The 19,569-nt window shown below is 35.6% G+C and overlaps 1 protein-coding gene across 5 annotated transcripts in view; it reads left to right on the top strand.

Annotated features, from left to right (window-relative positions):
- Positions 1-19,061, top strand: part of CYRIA (CYFIP related Rac1 interactor A) — a 57,933-nt gene extending 38,872 nt beyond the window's left edge. For all 5 annotated transcript variants that reach the window (XM_033004530.2, XM_033004531.2, XM_033004532.2 and 2 more), the window contains 9 exons: positions 7,818-7,939; positions 8,878-8,983; positions 10,033-10,169; positions 10,257-10,334; positions 10,604-10,720; positions 10,816-10,895; positions 12,753-12,879; positions 15,534-15,604; positions 16,871-19,061. In XM_033004530.2, coding sequence (XP_032860421.1) covers positions 7,818-7,939; positions 8,878-8,983; positions 10,033-10,169; positions 10,257-10,334; positions 10,604-10,720; positions 10,816-10,895; positions 12,753-12,879; positions 15,534-15,604; positions 16,871-16,934 — 902 coding nt within the window. In that variant the 3' untranslated portion in view covers positions 16,935-19,061. The remainder of the gene's footprint in view (positions 1-7,817; positions 7,940-8,877; positions 8,984-10,032; positions 10,170-10,256; positions 10,335-10,603; positions 10,721-10,815; positions 10,896-12,752; positions 12,880-15,533; positions 15,605-16,870) is intronic.
- Positions 19,062-19,569: the final 508 nt, after the last annotated feature.

Below are 19,569 nucleotides of genomic sequence, written 5' to 3'. Positions count from 1 at the left end.
AAATTTGAGAATTTTATTGTAAACCCAGGATGTCAAACCTTTATCCAAACCATGACATAATTTTTTTTCTGTCAAACTTTTGAAGGTTTAAGTAGCGTTCTGTGGCTTTGCCAAGCTATTGCAAAGGTTTTTAGCTGCTCTGAGCTTCCAGTTTTAATCAGCCCCATCATGTCCTGAATGGTAGGAAAGTATCTCCTGTCCCAAGCTGCAGACATGGCAGAAAACAGGGAGCCTGGCAGTGGGAGGCCTTGGTGGAGCAGAGTGGTGATGAGAGGGGAAAATACCAGTTCAGTTGCCTTGGCAGCAAAGGTTCTTTTTTTTCCAAAAGTGCATTGCCGAGAACTGAACGGGGTCAAGCACCCTCTCCCACAGGATGTGACCAGTGGTTAGTGCAAGCACATGGGCATGCTAGTCAGGCACATCTACCTGGAGAGCAACAAAACTACCATCTCCAAATTTCAGTGAGTTTGATGCTTCTGAGCAAAAGGTTAAAATGTTTTACTTGCAGAATAAAGTCCTGGAGGTTTTTATGGCATGAAATCTGTGTTATGTCAAAGGGATGTGACCGAAGATGCCTGTAGTTGCATGCGCTGGTCTCCTTTAATTAGCCATCACACAGTGTAAGAGGACACTCTGAGTGGACATAGATAAGAGCCTGCTTGCATGCTCGCTGACGGGTGACTTTCTGTGGCCTGAGTTTTCAGTTCAATTTCATGGATGAAAGTGGTCACTGCAGTTGGCCATTCAGAGAATGAGGAGTATGTTGAGTTGATGCGTTTACTGTATTTCATTATTTGCATTAACATACTGCTTGCTAGTTTTTGTGCACTTTTTCATTAGCTGTAAGCTGAAATTTCAAAGTAAATCTGTCAGCGCTACTTCAGAAATGTTTACAGAATTTTTTGATATTCCTGTCCTGGTATTGTTTTTGCTGTTCTTCATTTGGTATGTATTGTACCTGAAAGGAGGGTGTGTGACATACTTCTTCTTTCTATGTGTACAATGTGCCACACAAATATTGCTTAATAAAAACAGCAACAGCCTTTTTTCGCATATGCAGGAGTAGAACAGATACAATCTGTCTCCATGCCTCAAAAATCAGAGGCTTTATGGGCTGATCTTGTTCAAAAATAATACAAGTGTGTAATAAAGAGAGTGGGAAAACAATATTGAGGTGTTAACTTCATTTGCCAGTCGATTTAATCTGTACTGCTCCAAAGGGGTCACCCCATGGGTGGTGTTTTTCCGCAGTCTCATGTCCTTATGCTAGAATTGATATGTACAAACATGGGATTGCACCCCTTGTGAATGATGGCTGTGGGGAAGAATGAACTTGCTAAGAACTAGCTGTTCAAAGAAAACCCACCAAACTACCACCTTACCTCTCTCCCCTGCCTACCGAGTACTTTTCCAGCCAGGTCAGGGTGTTGTGGATGATGGCATAGTTGAAAGACCCTCAGCGTTGGCACCTGAATGGGAACAGAAATGCAGGAGAAGTTGGCAAGCAGTTGTACAGATTTAGATATCTTATGTCAGTCATGAAGCCACACAGTAAGGTCAGCATAACAGGTTTTTATTTTATTGTTTTCCCTTATTATCCTTAATTAATGCACATTTTATAGGCAATGTGTTGTAAGGATGGATTGTTCTCTGCAACAAAAATTAATTTATTTTCTTGTGAATTGTTCTCCAGGGCAGAATTCTGTTTCATGAAAAATTTGAGGAGGACAATCATGTAGTATATATTTTGAAAAATTCCATTACAGGTTTTTGTTTGTTTGTTTTGGATTACATTTAATTACAGATTGTTTTTCATCAGTTGCATGCTCACTTTTCCCTAACATATTTTTCACCAACCTGATTTTTTTCATATTTAGCCTTAGTCCCTCTGATGCATCTCTTCGATGCAATTCTTGAGGTCTGGAAAAATGGGCAGGTAGAAACAGGAACACTTAGAAAAATTAAGTTTTCTCACCTAATTTAAAGTTGTGGTTTTTTCACCTTCTGCCTTAAGCTATATTTGAAATTGGGAAAGAATTACGAAAGAAGAAATAAGTTTCAAAATATCACCGTCCAGTTGGTTTGTTGTTTTTATTTTTTTTTTTTTTTTTTTTTTAATAGAAATTTTAACTTTTTCCCTAGAGAAGTTTAGTTTACAAAAAAAAATTGTTCAAAAACATCTCTTTTCCCCCCCTTTCTTGCAGCTGTCCATATCACCAGTTGCAATTCTTAGGACACCTTTTAGTGGCATTATTCTTTGTTCCAAACTGGGAACCAAGTTTTGTAACTCGATGGTCATACTTGAAAAACCTTGAATCCAGCATTAATTTAAGTTAATGTTGTATAGCAAAAGCAGTTTTGTATGCTCCCTGGTAATCATCTTATAGTTAGACAGTTACTCTGGATCTGCGCAAGGAAAAGCAATTTGAAGATGCAGTCAGTCCAGCCTTGAAAGCAAAGAGCGACAAATGGGAACTGTGGTAACTTCAGGGAGTGATATGGAGAATAGTGTTCTCCTATGCAGGTGAAAAAGCCTTTGTGGTGAAATGCAAACTATATGAATTCAGCCAAATTAGTTTTTTAAGGTCTACTGAAAGGTTTAAGTAAAGAAAAAACAATCTCTTCATTCCCTGAAGGTGAACTGTATTGTGGTTTTACACTTGTATCTTTGTGTGGGTATTCTTCATCAAACTGCCACATATTGGCTTTGATTATATACCCCTTACTCTTCCTTAATTCCTTCTTAGCTCTCAACTGGAAAATAATATTAGTAAGAGTGAGTGCATGGCAAGTGTGTGGATTTCGGGATTTCATGAACCTATAGGGCAAATTCTCTTGAAATTGATTTTTTCAGCTCAAGAACTGTTTTGTTCTTTAGATGTTGACCTTGTTTAAATTAGTCACAGGTAAATGAATTCTGGATATTTGAGGCTCTTCCCATAGCAGCTTATGAGTGCTCTTTTTTTCAGAAAATTGTTGAGTTCTTGCTGCCTAGAGAGGGCCTTTTTCAGTCAAAATAAACAAATAACTCTACATGAATTCTTCTAAATAATTTGAAGGTTGAGGTAACAACAATTTGTTTTGAACCTAAAAGACTAAAGCTTATAAATCATTGGGAGGATGTGTCCTTAAGTGACCCCTTCAGTCCCATCCTCTCCTCAGATACAAATACCTTTTATAACACTAAATTCTCTAGCCTTAACCGGGTTCCTTTTTTTTTTTTCCTAAATATTAGCTTGGTAGGCTCGTTACCTGATCTTAATTTAATTCCCCTCATCCCCCCCAAGAATCAAGGACACTTATTTTCTAGGATTGCTCCCCCCAACCCCAGAAAGATTCATGAAATTTTCAGTTATCATTGTTCATGTATGATTAAAAGCGTCTGTTATTGGAACATGTCTGGCAGCAGAGCAACTGCCCACTCTTTGTGTAACAGGATTTTAATTAGTATCCTTGCTCCACAGGCAGCAAGGCTGGAGATGTAATCTGTATCCAGCCTATGGGAGGTTAAACTCTTGCCCCCAGTGCTGCAGGGAGTGCCCTAAGCAAGAAGCTATGGCTCAGTCGGAGAGAGGCTCGTCCATCCTGTGTCTGCCACGGAACTGAAGCCTGGCGCTGATATCCCTGGAACAGCACTGTGCCTGTAGCAAGTAGTAACAATTTAGGGAACTTCACTTTGATAGCTAGTTTAGAAAGGATGAAATTCAAAAACTGTGTGTTGACTGGATTAGGGTACTGTTTCTACCTAATACTGTTCTTTTTAATGTATGGCCTGTAGCAGGTTCTGGTGCCCTCTAAAATGCATTATTTACTGTAGTTGTAATGCCTTTTGTATTTTCCTATGACAAAAACTAGCTTTTAATCTAATTTTGTCCCAGATCGGAATGGGAAAAATCATTGTCATGGTGGCAAACCTGAAATAGGACTTTAGCATTACACAGTAAAATACATGTACTGCTCTCTAACTTTTTCCACCAGCCACAAAAGCAGAGCCTGTAAGACATCTTGATTAAGTTGATATTCTTTTGCTAGGCTGTTACGGCCAGGAGGATATGATGTTTTTTTGACAAGTATGATTCCACATTCATTGAAATGCAAGCACTAACCAGCTTCAGTGGGAAACATTTTAACCTGCAATCAGTTTGACTGAGGGCAGAATAAAGTTCTGTGCTTTTGGTCTGTATTTCAGATACAGAAAGGGGGTCTGGATTGGAAACACTTCTTTTAGTATTATCTTCCTAAAGTTATATCTTCCTAAAAACTATTTATTGAGATATTGCTGTATTTTATTTTATATTGGTAAAGGCTTCATAGCTTTTTTTTTTTTTATATATATATATTTAATCTTGTTCTATGAATACTAATGTCTTACCTACAAAGCAGCTTCTATGCACCCTTTCTAATGTACCCTTGGGGCAGATATCTTGTGCTGTTAGGGGCTTTTTTTGAAAAAAAAAAACAATGGGTATTTGTCTAAGAATGATGATTCCACCTTCACACCCCACCATGCACCTGAAATATAATGCATCCACAAATGGATTGCAGTGGATTCAGCTTTCTCCCCTTTTTTTAATGAACTCTGAAACCACATCCAAAACATGGAATAGACCAAATATGAAGATGAAAGAGAACATTTGTTCATGGAATGGATGCATTATCATATCCTGGTTATTTCTGATGGAGCCAGTGGAATTATGTTTCTCTCCAGAGCTAAAATTCTTGCTTTCTAAATGAAAATTTTCTGGTAGCATCTGAATATGGAAGAGTCAAGCCTGGTGTGACTCTAATTAATTTGTTATAGAATTCATTTAGTTGTCAGGTTTAGGGCTCACATTAGAAACATTTGGGCAAAGGGAGGTGAACAGGTTTCCTATTTTGTCTTACTGAAGACAGTGTACTCTGAATGCTAATCACGAGTACTCTAAAAATTCAGACTTGAAATGCAGTAAGTTTGGTGATTAAGGCAACTTACTCCTGAGAAGGCTTGCATTCAATGTGGAGTAGTCAGTGGCAATGGTTTTATTTATAAATGGGCTCAAATTGCTTAGGAGCATGCTGGTTCTCTGGTGGTACGGGGATAAGAGGTGAGCACTGCCAAGCAGTGATTCCATACTGTGATTCAGAAGTGGCAATTTTTTACTCAGAACAGAGAAACACACTTTGGTATTGTTGGAATAGAAAACCAATTTTAAAATCCAAAATCTGTCATGAAGAAGTCTGTGTTCCTTTTCATTGTTGTTGCTATTATTATTACTGTTGTTGACAGCCAGATGAAATCTTTTTCAAAGTGATCAATTACAGGTGCTTTAGCTGACCATTTTTTGCAAGATCTTCATGTAAAATCCCTTTTGAAACATGACCATGTTTTTTTCAGAACATCTGTTTGCATAACATATTTCATAAGTAAGATGCATGTTTTTTTTTTAAAAAAGCTGAATCATCCTCCCTTTATTTTTAAGCTAAACACTTTCAGCATAAATATAAAATGCTTCTGCAAATGCAAGCTAAGCCTGTTGCTCTGTAGCCTTTGCAGCCTTCTTCCTCTCCCTTACGTTTCTTTCCCTCTTCCACCCACCTACCTTCTTCCCACTCCTCCTTCAGCAGGTGCTGGGATACTACAGAAAGCTCAATGAGTTTCAAATGTTCAATCTTCCCCCAACTTCCAATGGATGAATTGGGAAAAATTTAAAAAATACTAATGATAAAGGCTGTTACTAAAGGCCATTTTTAGTTCCCAAAGTGCTGAGCAGACTATAGTGTTTACATTTCTATTAGGGGCTAGTATTTTTTAAAGCAAATTGTAAAAGGTAACAGAAATATCTTATTTACCAACCCATGTTTCAAGTGACCTGAACATGCAAATTTTACACTCATGAACTGTACTAATAAATAACTTACTCTGTTTTGTGTCTTAATATTCACTGAAAATGTTATTTTACTTAACTTTTATTTAACTGTTAAAATACAGATATTGATTTATAGGTGACTCCTACCTTCCCCCTACCCTGTTATTCTATGATATGTAACTGTTTAGCAAGATTACCACTTTCTTGGTTAAACTCAAAAGCGTTTACTGTTTTGTTTCTTTATTAGAAGGTGACAGACCCCTTTACGCTGTATACCTGAGATTTCTTGCAGCTTGGGGAAAGAACCAGTCAGTAACACTGTAAAATTAATGTGACTAATAGGTCCATTCAACAGCCATGTCCCAGATAGGATTCTCCTGTTTGGGATAGTTTTTCCCTTTAGTGATACTTTCCCTCGCTTTTTGAAGGATAGTGGAATTTTTTAGTTTCATGAATTATTTTGGATTTAAAACCCAGTTGAGCAATGCCAGCTTATTTTTACTTGTTCTGTCTTTTAAATAAGATTAGGGAAAATTTCCAAAATAAAAGGAAAATCAAATCAATATTGTTTCATGTGCCCAGTCTCATGGAACTCATGGTGACATGAATATAGGAAAGATTTTAAGTATTAGTTGCTTCAGAGTTAGACATGTGAATCTCAGCCATTTGTGTCTCATATATGCAAGGTCCATAGATAACTTGACGCATTTAAACAAATTATCCTAACCTGAAACATCATGGAGAGAATGTCTGCTTTTTCCATACTCTCCAAGGTGAACCAGTTCATCCATTTCTAATGGGAGGTGGGTAAATGAATCCCGTACTGATATATGGGTGGAGAGTCAGAAGACTCAACAGAAAAAGTATTTTTAATATTTCTTGTCTGTTAATGTAGAGCTGTGTACAGTATCTCTTCCTAGTTGGTGAGGTTTGAACTGAAGGTATTCATTGCTTTTAGTTCAAGCAAGTAGTCCTTAAGACCTAGGATTCACCTTCAAAGTACTTTTTTCTTCCATAAAAATGAAAATACTATCTTTACAAGCTAATACAAATTTAAGAAGAAAACAAACAAAAGTTGTGGTTCTGCAGAAATCTGCTGGGACAATGTGATTGTTTCTACAAATACTGACTACGATCCTATATATGGGTCATCCAGTCTTTAGTCAGTGCCAGTCATTTTTGTTTTAAAGCAAGAGGAAGCAGAAGATCTCTACCTTGTCTAACATGACAATGTTTTAGGGATAACATCACTCACTCCCTGGTGTCACACTGCTGTGAAAATCTCTTTGGATGGGATTTGAATGGGAAAATTGATCTACTTCCAAATGTCATTTCTCTGAACAATAAAGGTCCACAGGTCGCTCCCACCCTGAAAACTGATCATTGACAGAGCTGGATTTATTTTAGTAACAGGAATGATCTCAGACATACAAAAGAAAAATGTTTATTTTTAACAGTATTGTATCTGTGTTTTACAAAAGGAAAGATAAATTACCCTGGTTAAGGAAGCCTGGAGCAAAGTCAAAGTGGTGTAATCTCCCACTGCTCCATCCACTGAAAGGCCTGATTTTATCCCCAAGCTGCAAGAAAAGTGAACAATTCTTTGTAATCAAGCTGTGGAGCTCCTGAAAGAAAGAGACATTTTTACTAAAGGACTGATGCATTACCCTATTTTTTAATAACATTGCTTTATGATACTGCTTCGCCTTAAAATGCTGTGTTTTGAGAAGAGGCATTATGAGCCAGAGCATACAAAAATTGTGCTATTTTTCTTTCCTTGCTATAGAAAGCAGAAACTTGGATTTTAGCAAAATGGCAGTGCAGTATAGTTGTATATTTTAAAAAAACACATCAGAATGGAGTTACACTTAGTCAAGCTGGATATAATGTTGTTAAGTAGAATTGAGTAATCTTGCCATTTGTACTGCAGCTACCTTCTGACTTTATGCATTTCGCTTTTCTGTTTCTTAGATGCACAGCCCACAGATGGAGAAAGGGAGGTATGGAATCAGATCAGTGCAGTTTTACAGGACTCGGAAAGCATGCTTGCAGACCTTCAGGCTTACAAAGGAGCTGGACAAGAAATTAGAGATGTATGTTTGTTAAAGTCAATGACAGTTATTTGGAAACAAAGTCAAGCAAAACTCAGTGTTTTCCTTGCTTCTATTCTATATCCAAACACATTCTATGAAGCTGTATAAAAGTCTTCATTAAAATTGTATTTAGAAATTACATCACGGATGATGTGTAACGTTGATAAAGCCCTAATGTGAAATCATTAAATGATGGCTATTGGAACTTCTTTCGGGTTTGCTGTTAGTAATTAGTAATTATTTTTCACTTTAAGAAACACCATTTCATATAGCTCATTTCATATATCTCGTGGTAGAAGTCAAAGTTGAGGACATGGAAGAAATAATACTCAGATTTCAGAAGTACGCTGTAAAAAAAGGTGAAAATAGTTGTTCTTTGGTGTAAGTGAAACAGTGAGCCACAGTAAATTATAACCTTACATCCAATTTACAGGCATCTTATTCTATGAAACTGGTCCCAAAGTACAATTCTGTAGTGTAACTTAAAATTTTTCTCAGCTGATCGAACCTTTTCTTGCATCAGCTTCACAGTTACTGTTAGCATGAACTGTTTGTTACTTAAGAACCTGAATATGTTGAAGATTTCAAAAGTGTTAAAACCTTTAAAAAAAAAAGGCTGTATCTACAACGAAAGGTCTTATCTGATGCTTCTACAGTAGCTTTGTTCCTCAAAGAATATGTTAAAACTTATTTCTGTATGTTAGTGTTGCATTGTAATGAAGAATTTTAAATCAGTATATTACAGAGGGAGAAGGAAGGTGGAAAACATGGTATTTTTTGGACTTCATAATTTCATATTCCTGTGCCATGTAATTTCTTGTAATTGTTTTGTGCTTTATGATACTTACTTTCTAAAATAACACAATATAAAAATTCTAAACCACCTTTTGCTTGTTATTCAAATATTGCAGTTCTTTACAGTAATAATTTCATTTCAGGCAATACAAAATCCCAATGATATCCATTTGCAAGAGAAAGCATGGAATTCAGTATGTCCTCTGGTTGTAAGGCTGAAGCGCTTTTATGAGTTTTCACTCAGATTAGGTGAGCCCTGTTTTAGTATGGTTGTTTATTAGGCTACTTTATATATAAAGAGATAGGAAGTTTCTTTCTTCGCAGACTTTGTAAGGGTTATTATTCTTTCTGTTTGATATCAACAACTTTAATGATGATTATATTTACCAAGGCATATTTTTAATCCTAATTTCAGAATTGTCATAATTTTTTAGTTTGTCACTTAAAATCTGTATTATCTAAATAGAGTACAAGCAAAGAACGTGATAAATCTGTAAAAAGTTTTTCTCTGATGCCTGCCACTCTTCTGCACTTCACTGGTCCATATTGTACTAATGCAATTTATTTTTTGTAATTTGGATCCTTCAGAGTTTCAAAAGGAATGTAAACCAATAATATTTTGAGACTTTTTAAAAACAGGGATAACGGGAAGAAGAGTATCAATAAACTCTCTCACAGGGTGAAAAAACGAAGTTGAGCATGTTTTACACTGACTTTGTCATCCCTACAAACCCCCAAAAAGATGTAATTACTCCTTGAATTAGGACTCTGGAAGACAACCAGTGTGCGAAAATGTGTGTATGAAGTAGGAGAACTCCCAATGCAAGGGAATTCTTCTACAACATCCTGCTTACCAAGTCTTTCACTTCTTGAGTAATGCTAGTAATTATAGCTGCAGGAGTTGAATTACATTGCTATCAGTGCCCAAGAGTACCCTGTTAGTAACAGAGATGCTAGAATAATCTCTACACTAAGCTGTTGGCTAATATCTGAATGCAAGAAAATTGCTTTCTCTAGAATTTTCAATGGGTAACCCAGATAAAGGGTGATAAAAGGGGAAGAGAGCTCAGTGATACAAAGTGAAGAGAAAATGGCAGAGAGCCTGAAGAGGCAGGTGTCTGTGACTAATGTTTCTCACCTTAGAAAAGTACGAAAAATAATTTCTATTAGGGCTCTGCATTTTTGGAGCGTTCCTTCCCTTCAAAGTATATTTAGATACTTACTTAAAACTTTGTAATGCTTAAAACTTTACTTAATACTTTGACTGAATAGAACTTGTGCTTCTAATTTTTACTCAGAGAAAGCCCTGCAGAGCTTACTGGAGTCCTTGACGTGCCCACCTTATACTCCAACTCAGCACCTGGAACGAGAACAGGCTCTAGCGAAAGAGTTTGCAGAAATCTTACATTTTACTCTTCGTTTCGATGAACTTAAGGTTAATAAAGTCTTTTAACACATGCTGATTTTTTTGTCCATGTAGTTTAAACCGAAATTGATTATTTACTATTTGTCTTCCTCAAAGATGAGAAACCCAGCAATTCAGAATGACTTCAGTTATTATAGGCGGACAATAAGTCGCAACAGAATAAACAACATGCATGTAAGTAAATAAAATCTGATCTGTTCACGCTGAGGTATTTATCAATATGCATTTATACCATTTGTGGTAATGTTTTTTCTTTTGATTTGCTAGCTGTCACGTTCTGTCCTTCACACTGAGAGTTAATCAGCAGTCTGGATGAAGTGATTAGAGTGGATCTATTCATGCAACAGTCTGCTTGTTGGCATGAGCATGTACTGTATCTTTTTCTTGCTGCTGGCAAGATTTTAAAGAATTTTACTGACTATTTTTTCTTATGTTTTCATCAGCTAGACATTGAGAATGAAGTGAACAATGAAATGGCGAATAGGATGTCCCTGTTTTATGCAGAAGCCACACCAATGCTGAAAACACTCAGTAATGCAACTACACATTTTGTATCAGAAGTAGGTAATGGGAGAGAAAAGGTCTAACACAGACATTCTTGATTTTAATTTTACAAGATGGTTTACTGAACATTGTCTGTTTTTAACCCTTCTAGAACAAAACGTTACCAATTGAAAATACAACAGACTGTCTAAGTACTATGGCTAGTGTATGTAAAGTCATGTTGGAAACACCGTAAGTTTTACCTTAAATCTTGTTTTTCTTATATGAGAGAATTTATATTGTATTTTAAGTAGCCACCTGTGGGAAACACAGGTTTTTTCAAAATTAATGCCTGTATGTTTGCCTTAAGTTGTTATCACTTTTATATACAAAACATGACCTGGTATTAGAAAGCCTTGCCTCCTATTTTAACTACCTATTTTTCATGATTCGGTATTGAGTTTTGTTAGGGAGAGCTTACATGGTCAGCCTGTATTTCAACAAAGGTTAAAATACAAGTGTAATCTTATGCACTTACAGGCTTCAGTGTCTGTGTCTTGTCTAACCAGGCCCACAGGCCAACTCCTGTCTCTTGATTGCCCATGCTGCTCAGTTATTAGCACATTCAGGGGCAAAATTTTGGCTCTTCCAAGTAGTTCTTTCACAAATAATACACAGGGGTTATTTTGAGGATCATTTGAGTAGATCTTTTTTGGATGAAGCCATCTTATTCTGGATATGAGAAAGTTCAGCCGTATGGAAACTGTACAATTGTATTCCTATCTGCTAGCATAGATACAGCCAGTGTACTTGCTAATATCTAGCTGTGCATTTAGTTGAGTATTTTTTAGGTTAGAGGTCTCTGAGTGGAAAACACATAAAAGATAGAGTCAGGGTAGCCTTCCTGTCTTTGAATCACTTATTCATGATGTCTTGTAAAGGGTAGAACTCCAAAGGTTACTGTGTGTGTTTGTGAAAATTCTGGAGAAGTGTACATAGGAGGTGGGACTCATCTCACAATCTGGGACATCGTAGAAGTAGTAATTGAAAAGTAACCTTATGTGTCAGCTCATTTTTTGGCAGAAGTGGCGAAACAGAAAGTTGTGAGTCATCTACCAGATGATTATCTGATACTAAGTTCTAATTGTGAGATAATCAAGCATTTTCACAACAAACTGTCTGCAACCTTTAAATCTGTTCATATTATGATGCTGTGTAAGAATAAAAGTTGAAGTTATTGTAAACTGAGAGGTAGTATAGTACAGATTTTGATATTTTAAATAATATGTTTAAGTGAAAGGATCAAGTTTTATATTGAAAGTCAGTGAATGGCAGTAGACCAATCTATGTATTATTTACTCAAAATAATGTTTGCTATAAAAATTGTGATAATTTCTGGGGTTTAGGATTTGTTTTTATCTGCTGTAGTTCATTTTTCATTTCCTGATGATGGTTTCAGGGATTAAAGCTGATAGAGAGACTGTCTTAACTGTGTCATGCATATTCTTATTTTGGAATTGAAAAGTCAAGGAAAAACGCCTTGGAATTAGTTCAGTCCAGTCCTATCTACTAGGCGCCCACATTTCAGATTCTCAGTGAACCTGGGTTGTTGAAATTGCCTATGGATTTAGGAGGGAGAGAGAGCAATGACTATGATCCACGTTGGGGAGGCCCTAAATTTACTAGCTGCTGAAATTAGATCCCACTTAAATGTTAACTATATCAAAGTAGGAATTTTAAAAATATAGTACTTTTTCCTTTGGGGTCCTGATATGATGTCTTTCTAAGATTGAGCAGAAGTACAACCAGTCTCCATCATACTTCATCAACTGTAGAAGTCTTCTGTGAAGCCATCATCATAGATGTTTTGCTGAAGTGAGGATTTGAACTGTGAAGGAGTACTAGAAGGGGTTCACGTATCTCGATTTGCTCTCTAACAATTCTTCTAAATTAACAAGGACTTATGCAATTCAAAGATCTTTAAAATGTTACTAAGATTCATCTTCAACCTTAAAATACAGTTTTAGTTCAGATTTCACGCATTTATAGTCTACTTTGCAAAATAGCCTAGTAAAGTCAAGACTTTATTTCTTTTGTTCTGTTTTCCAGAGAGTACAGGAGTAGATTCACCAGTGAAGAGACCCTTATGTTCTGCATGCGAGTAATGGTGGGAGTTATTATTCTGTATGATCACGTTCATCCTGTGGGAGCTTTCTCAAAGACATCAAAGATTGATGTAAGAGTGACTTTAATACTCTGTAGGTTTGAGAATACTAGTCTGCAGCTTATTTTCAGCACAAGCTTATGTCTTCACATAAATTATTTTAATTACTTTGGAATGGCAAAATTTAGAATTTATCTTCACCTGCATACCTGAATATATCAGCTTGTTTGAAATTAAAATAAGGATCAGTCATCTTTTCTTTGTATTTTCTTCCAGACAAAGTTACTCATTTGCCTTAGTTAACTTTGCTTTCCTGCCAACTGTATGGCTACACTAAAATAATTTCGTATTACATCTACACTGGAATACATTCTGTCGTCGTAATTTTTTATTATTCATGTGATTTATTTATACTAAAATGTTCATCTTTGGCAGTAGTTCTGTTGTAAATAAGCGGATATTCAACATTGTCTCTGCTTTGTCTGAGATGTGAAGTAGCAGAACTGAAATGTTATTGTTGTAATCTTGATGAGTCTTCAATTATAGCTTTGGAATGACCAGTCTCAGTGAAATCAACCTTATTTTTTCAACTGCAATATTGCAAGCACACACAGAAAAGTACTCTTATTTTTGCTACATGTTTTTACAAACCTAAATGTCATGCGCCATGTCTTTCAGCAGAAATAATCCATAATTCATTTAAAAAGATGCTAAGTCTGTCACCTTACAAGAGACCCTACTTCAAAAGAAAATAATATATATATATTATTGCGCTCCATGACACTGAGTCTTCATTGGCATTTTTCATCTGCAGATAACAATATTTTACCACACCTCATCTTTGACTCTGTTTTACGGAGGGAAAGATATGTCACAAAGAAGCGACTTGATTTGCTCAAGGTCATGTAGCAGATAGAGCCAGGGAATTGAATGCAGGCTTCCTGACTGCTAACTCAGTCTCTTGCCCACAGAGGCAACACAAGTAAAATTTTGATAAGTCCAAATATAATGTGTGTACTTTGTTTCTCGCATTTATCCTAAAGCCCTGTAGTCTTACAGGAAAGTTAGCTAGATGTAAATGGGAGACAGGAAATGTATGACTCAGTTTTTAAAAATGACTACATGGTCCCAGTTCTTAATTGACCTGATTAGTTCAGTGATTGTTCTCTAATAAAAAAATCTTCCAATATTTCAGATGATGAGGGTTTTTTCACTGTGAAAAACAATTCTCTTCTTCAAACTAATCACTTCTTGGGAACCATTTCAAGAGAATTTCAGGGACAGTGGAACAAATTACCCTTTCCTTACTCTTTCAAGACTGGAGACTGTATTTCACACAGTTAATTACAGGCTCCTAGCTTAGCCATTCTAACAGCTTCCCTTTTTGACTGTTTTAGGGAATCTGATTCTAACAAAAATGGAAAAGAATGGTTTGAATTTTTCTCCTTTTTGAGTTTGTCTTTTCTGTTCTGATGGGGCATGTAAATCTGTACTGGCTGATGTGAATATAGTCTTGAGTTTCTCTACTTCAGGAAAAGCAGCTGCGTCACTTCAAAACATGTGCTGTTATACTGAAAATTTAATCTGATCAGTTATTTGCAAAGATAGTTTTATCTTCCAGGTAGAAATGAGCCAACTGAGCAGTGATCAGTGGCCATTAGGCTGGTCATTGTGCAGGAGGCTGAACTACATTTTCCAAATAATTTTTATTGGCAAATACATGGACCCTGACCTCAGTTAAGTATTTCATCGTCTATTTCCATAATAAGGCAGAGTTGCTCTTTAGCTGCAAAGAAAATACTGACATGTAGATTTAGCACTGGAATATGACTTGGAAAATTAGAAGGTTCAAATCTTGATGCTGCCATGTCTTTATCTGTCATTTTAAATAAGATGGAATTAATCTAGCCTAATTTCTGGATAGCTATTAGATGTCTTCATAGCAATGGGAAGAAATATGTTCTTCTGGAGCACAGTTCATTACATGTGAAAGTATATTCTGAACAGGTTAGAGGAATTTCATATTTCTCTCTATTGACTAGATAGAGAGTCTGTATAGTGGGTCAAATGGGTTCTACCTCTTATTTCTCTGCTTCATTTCCCATTTTGTAAATTTGGACAGTTTCAGCCTGTTTTTTACAGCCTCCGTGAAGATGTTAATTCAATGTGGTGTTTAAAATCAACATCATGGGCTTCTTATCTCAGATTAAATTTGTAACCACTAGTTATGAAACAAATCATAAATTATCACCAGTTAAGTTTGCAACTGAAAACTGAATACTGAAAATTACTTCCTTGTGTGCAAGCATAATATAAAATGAAATATAAAAAAGTACAAAATAAAAGTCAAAGTTGAAACATCTTTTCTGATAGCTGCTAAGGACATGGAACTCTCTTCCAAAATCTCTTTTTAAGCTTATATCAGCTGTTCTTGATATTTTTTTTAAAGTGGAAGTGGAGAAATCATGTACAAATTAAAATATATACACTTTATATATTATTTACTCACTACAAATGATTATTAAAGTAGATGTTGTTTTCCCAAAAGTTAGATTTTTACCTTAAGATAATTTTTAATAAGTTATAATGCTTTTATTATCTCATATAAAGTGACATTAAGACTCAGTAGGAAAAAAACTCTGCCAGTCTATGGTGAATTTTTTCCTTGTTTTCAACTAGTGCGATTCATATATTATTGTTCAATAGTGGCATGCTTCTGTTCCCAGATGAAGGGATGCATAAAAGTTTTAAAGGAGCAACCACCTGACACAGTGGAAGGACTTCTGAATGCTCTCAGGTATGTGTGAAGTAATTGGTTGATTCAGCCTTAACAAATTCTTCCTTGTTTTTCTCCAAATCTCATTATATTTAAGACTTTTGACCTTAGAAGCTTGATTTATTAAGAAAATTGTCCTTTAGTTTTGCCTTCATTACCTGAGGTTTTCATAAGTTATATTAATTTCTTTCAATTCCATTTCACTTTGATAAGCAATGACTGTTAGTATGGGAAGTTGTAATGTCCTCCTTGAGAGACCCTTAAGGTTTGTTTTATCACCTAAAATTTAGCCATCTAAAAGGTAAACAATACATCAAAGGTAAACAATATATCTAAGCTATTTTTTTATATATATATAAAATAGCCCAGCAACTAGAATATTTTAGAAGCAAAGAGTAGAATTGCTGTTTCTCAACCCCTTGATGCTTCCCTTCTCTCTTTCCCTTTTAAGATTTTTTTTTTTTTTTTTTAATTTTGATGAATGATACAATTTCATGAAAACAGCAACCTTGATCCCAGTCCTGTAGCTAAGTGTTTAAGGTGCTGTCTTGGGGAGCAAGACACAATGGTCTGACACTTCCCTGAAGCTGAGAAGGGAGTCTTAGTACCAAGTTTTTCAGAGCTGTATTGAATTCTCTAGCTGTTGAATGCTTGGATAGAGTGAGAACTGCAGCCATAACAACCTCCATATTCGCTTATCATGTCTTTTGAATTAAAATTGACGTGGAGTTAAATCCTACAGGTATCAGGTATGTTTTGAGTTTATGTGATAATTGATCTCCCTACGAGCATAAGTAGTAGAGAATGTTTGGGCTTAAATGGAAAAAAACTAACTAAAGCCCTTCAGTCCTTCCAGGACATTTAAGAAAGCTGCTTAAAATTAAGTATATAGATTATACCCAAATTCAATCCAGATTCCTAAATCCTTTTAGTGTTACCCTATTTTCTTAGGTCTTTCCGTGATTTTAATTCTTTTGAGGCTTTTAAGTGGAAAAATAATTTTGACCCAAAATTGTGCCATAGGCGGATAGCGAACAGGATTTACACAGGATTTAGCTACAATTTTCCACCTATTAACAGGGAATAATTTATTGCAAGGGGTATTTAGAAGATAAAGAGTGCTGGACTATTGGCAGTTAAATTCCAGTGATCAGTGACTAGAGGAACAAACAAGTTCCTCCTTTGTGTAATTGAACTGCACTGATTTCAAAAACAAGCACTGAAATTTTCAGACTTTTCTGATCCCTGTTCATTTTATAAAATACTGTTTTAACTTGCAATTTCTAGGTTCACTACAAAACACCTGAATGATGAATCAACTTCAAAACAAATTCGAGCTATGCTGCAGTAGTATCCTGAGACAAGTAGATGTTTGTATTGATCACAGAAGATGTGTATGTTTACATAATTTAATACAGTTTGATGTTAATACTTGTGTGTATTTACGTAACCATTTTCTTCACATTGTTAAAATATATGAATCTGATCATAACCTGACTGACTTTATATAGTGCAGCCTAAGTTTTTATGCTAGCCTTTATCTTTTGACTTTTAAAATACTTTTTTACTTAGATACTTCAGCTATGACAGTTTATCTGTGCATTTTAATCCTTGAACACCTTCTCTAACAGAGAAGTAAGTATTGTGAAGACAAAATGGAAATCAAATAAACTGATATGTCAAAGATACCACAGAAAAGTAGCTTTAAGGAAGGAGAAAGTTAATATAAGAGAAAGTAAAATTCATTGGATATGTTTTAAAAACATGTGCACAGTTTTTTAGTCAGTTTTAGGTTCTAATCAAACTTGTGTGAATAGGAAAACACCTGAATGTTCATCACTCTCATAAAATATGTTGTCTTTCCTGTAATAAGTGGAGATCCACATAATTTTAAGGATTGTGTTCTGGCTGACATCCAAAAATATATTGCAAAGAGGTAATTTTACCTTTTTATTAAGTTTAACTTGTACCTTTCCACAAATGAGGAACTTAATATCCTTTTTCAAATACAATATAAATGAATAGAAAATGTGTTTTAAGACCATTGCTACGTTTTGAAATTTCTGTATAATTTTATTAGATTTAGAAAGGAATGGGAAAATACTAATGCCTTGACTTAACTAGAATGGGTTTGTCAGTGTAAATATAATGTGATGAACATTATCTCCTGGACAGTTTTACGCGATAAGTAATTTTTTTTGCTGATATAAACTGGTATAAAGCAGAACAGTTTCCTGTAGCAGCAAACTTCTGTAGTGTCAAATTGGCTTTATCAAACTAGGGGTGATATAAGTAAGTTTTAAGAGCTGAGCTGTTCTTAGGCATTCCATCAAGTTCCTTGATAGTATTATTCATTAGATGATTCAGAGTCAACCCAGAAATATATATCAGCTGACTGCTCTTCATTGGTTTTTGAGATGTGATTGATGCTTCAAGGAGTTGTGTTCCTTGCTGAGTTGTTTGTTCTCACTTTCTGGTAATTTTTCCAGTAAATGGAATAGAAATACTTTGTCAAAAGCAGCAAAGTGCTCATGCTCTGTTAAGTGTGTCTTCTGGGTGGTCTGCAGTTGCTGTACATATTCTTACGGAGGTCACATTCTGAAAATGTATTCTGTGTACTTTGCTTGCATGTATGTGTGAAAACTCCTGTTCTTGTGCACAGATTCAGATTTGTGTTTGCTTGTTCCCGTCTACATAAATCAGAGTTTGTGTGCTCTCACTGGAATTTTCATGCATATCACTTCTAAAAATCTTACCTTAAAACTTTCAAGATGCATTAGGTCTGCTGAAACTCAGCTGCGCTGTGACAAATTGAGTCATTGAACTCAATCCTTAAACAGTATTACTATCGTAAGTTCTTTGGAGTAGGGATTGCCTTAGAGTTTATTTCTGAGCAGAGCAACCACTATGAGGTTTCTCAAGTCTGATCAGAACCCATTGGTGCCAGTGCTATACGTGTCGTGATACTGGACAACACCGCAACTCCAGCGTTCATGTCACACATCTGCAGTCGTAGCAGCAGATCACTATGTTGTTGTTAGGATCAGAGTTAGAAAACACGCTAGTTTTTTTTCTTTCTCTGCAAGCAGTGATCACACTGCTTTTTCACAGTAGTAAGTCCACTGTTTACAAGCTCCATTTTTAATGGGGGGACATTTAAAAATGTATATTAGGGGAAATCTTGCTTTGTTCATAGTCACTTCCAGTTAGGTAAATCTAGGTGGATGACAGGTCATTCTGTTGAGCTTTGGTAACTGAAGTTAATACATGCTTACCTGCGATTATTTGTCAAACAATGAAGTCTTATCTTTAAGTAGCCCAGAGGAAAGCTGTTTGTCACTTGTATAATAAAAATGTAAACCTTAAAGCATTCTGTGAGTTGTTCTGTGCTGTTTGCTGAAATCACTGGATTTCTTTGCCTGCTTTGATGTTTTTGTACAGAAGTTTGTTTGAAATAATAAAAAGTTTGGTACAGTAAGCATTGGGACTGTCTATATTTAGAGACAACATAAACAAGTTGAGAAATATCTCATTTAAAGTTTTGGATCTGAGGTATAGTAGGCTCACCTTTATGTAGCCAGTTTATAGTTTATTTAAAATGTTTCACTTGTATGCCACAACAATATAACCTCATGTCACTTAAAGAGTTCCTGGGTTTTTCTGGCAATTCTTACACTTGTCTGTCATCTTGAGTAGGGGAAATTGTTGATACTGCTTTAGAGAGTAAAGGCTGTGAATCCATTCAATGACTTACATCTTCACATTAGTGACTTACATCTTCACATTAGTCATCCTAGGCTGTGGTCCATCTCAGGTTCCACTTATAATCAATAAGATCACCAGAGGATGTTCCATTTAATCTTAAGGTAAGTGCAAATTAATTGCTCTCCAAAAAAGAGCTGTATAGACTAATAGTCAAAATAATTGATCTCCATTTTGTCGGTTTCTTATTTTGTCTCATCATTATGTAAGGATACATGTTTGTA

Source organism: Tyto alba, unplaced genomic scaffold, assembly GCF_018691265.1.
Source record: "Tyto alba isolate M040663 unplaced genomic scaffold, T.alba_DEE_v4.0 Super-Scaffold_40, whole genome shotgun sequence".
Classification (NCBI taxonomy): domain Eukaryota; kingdom Metazoa; phylum Chordata; class Aves; order Strigiformes; family Tytonidae; genus Tyto; species Tyto alba.
The sequence above is the reverse complement of the archived record's forward strand: the minus strand, read 5'-3'. Positions and strand labels throughout refer to the sequence as shown.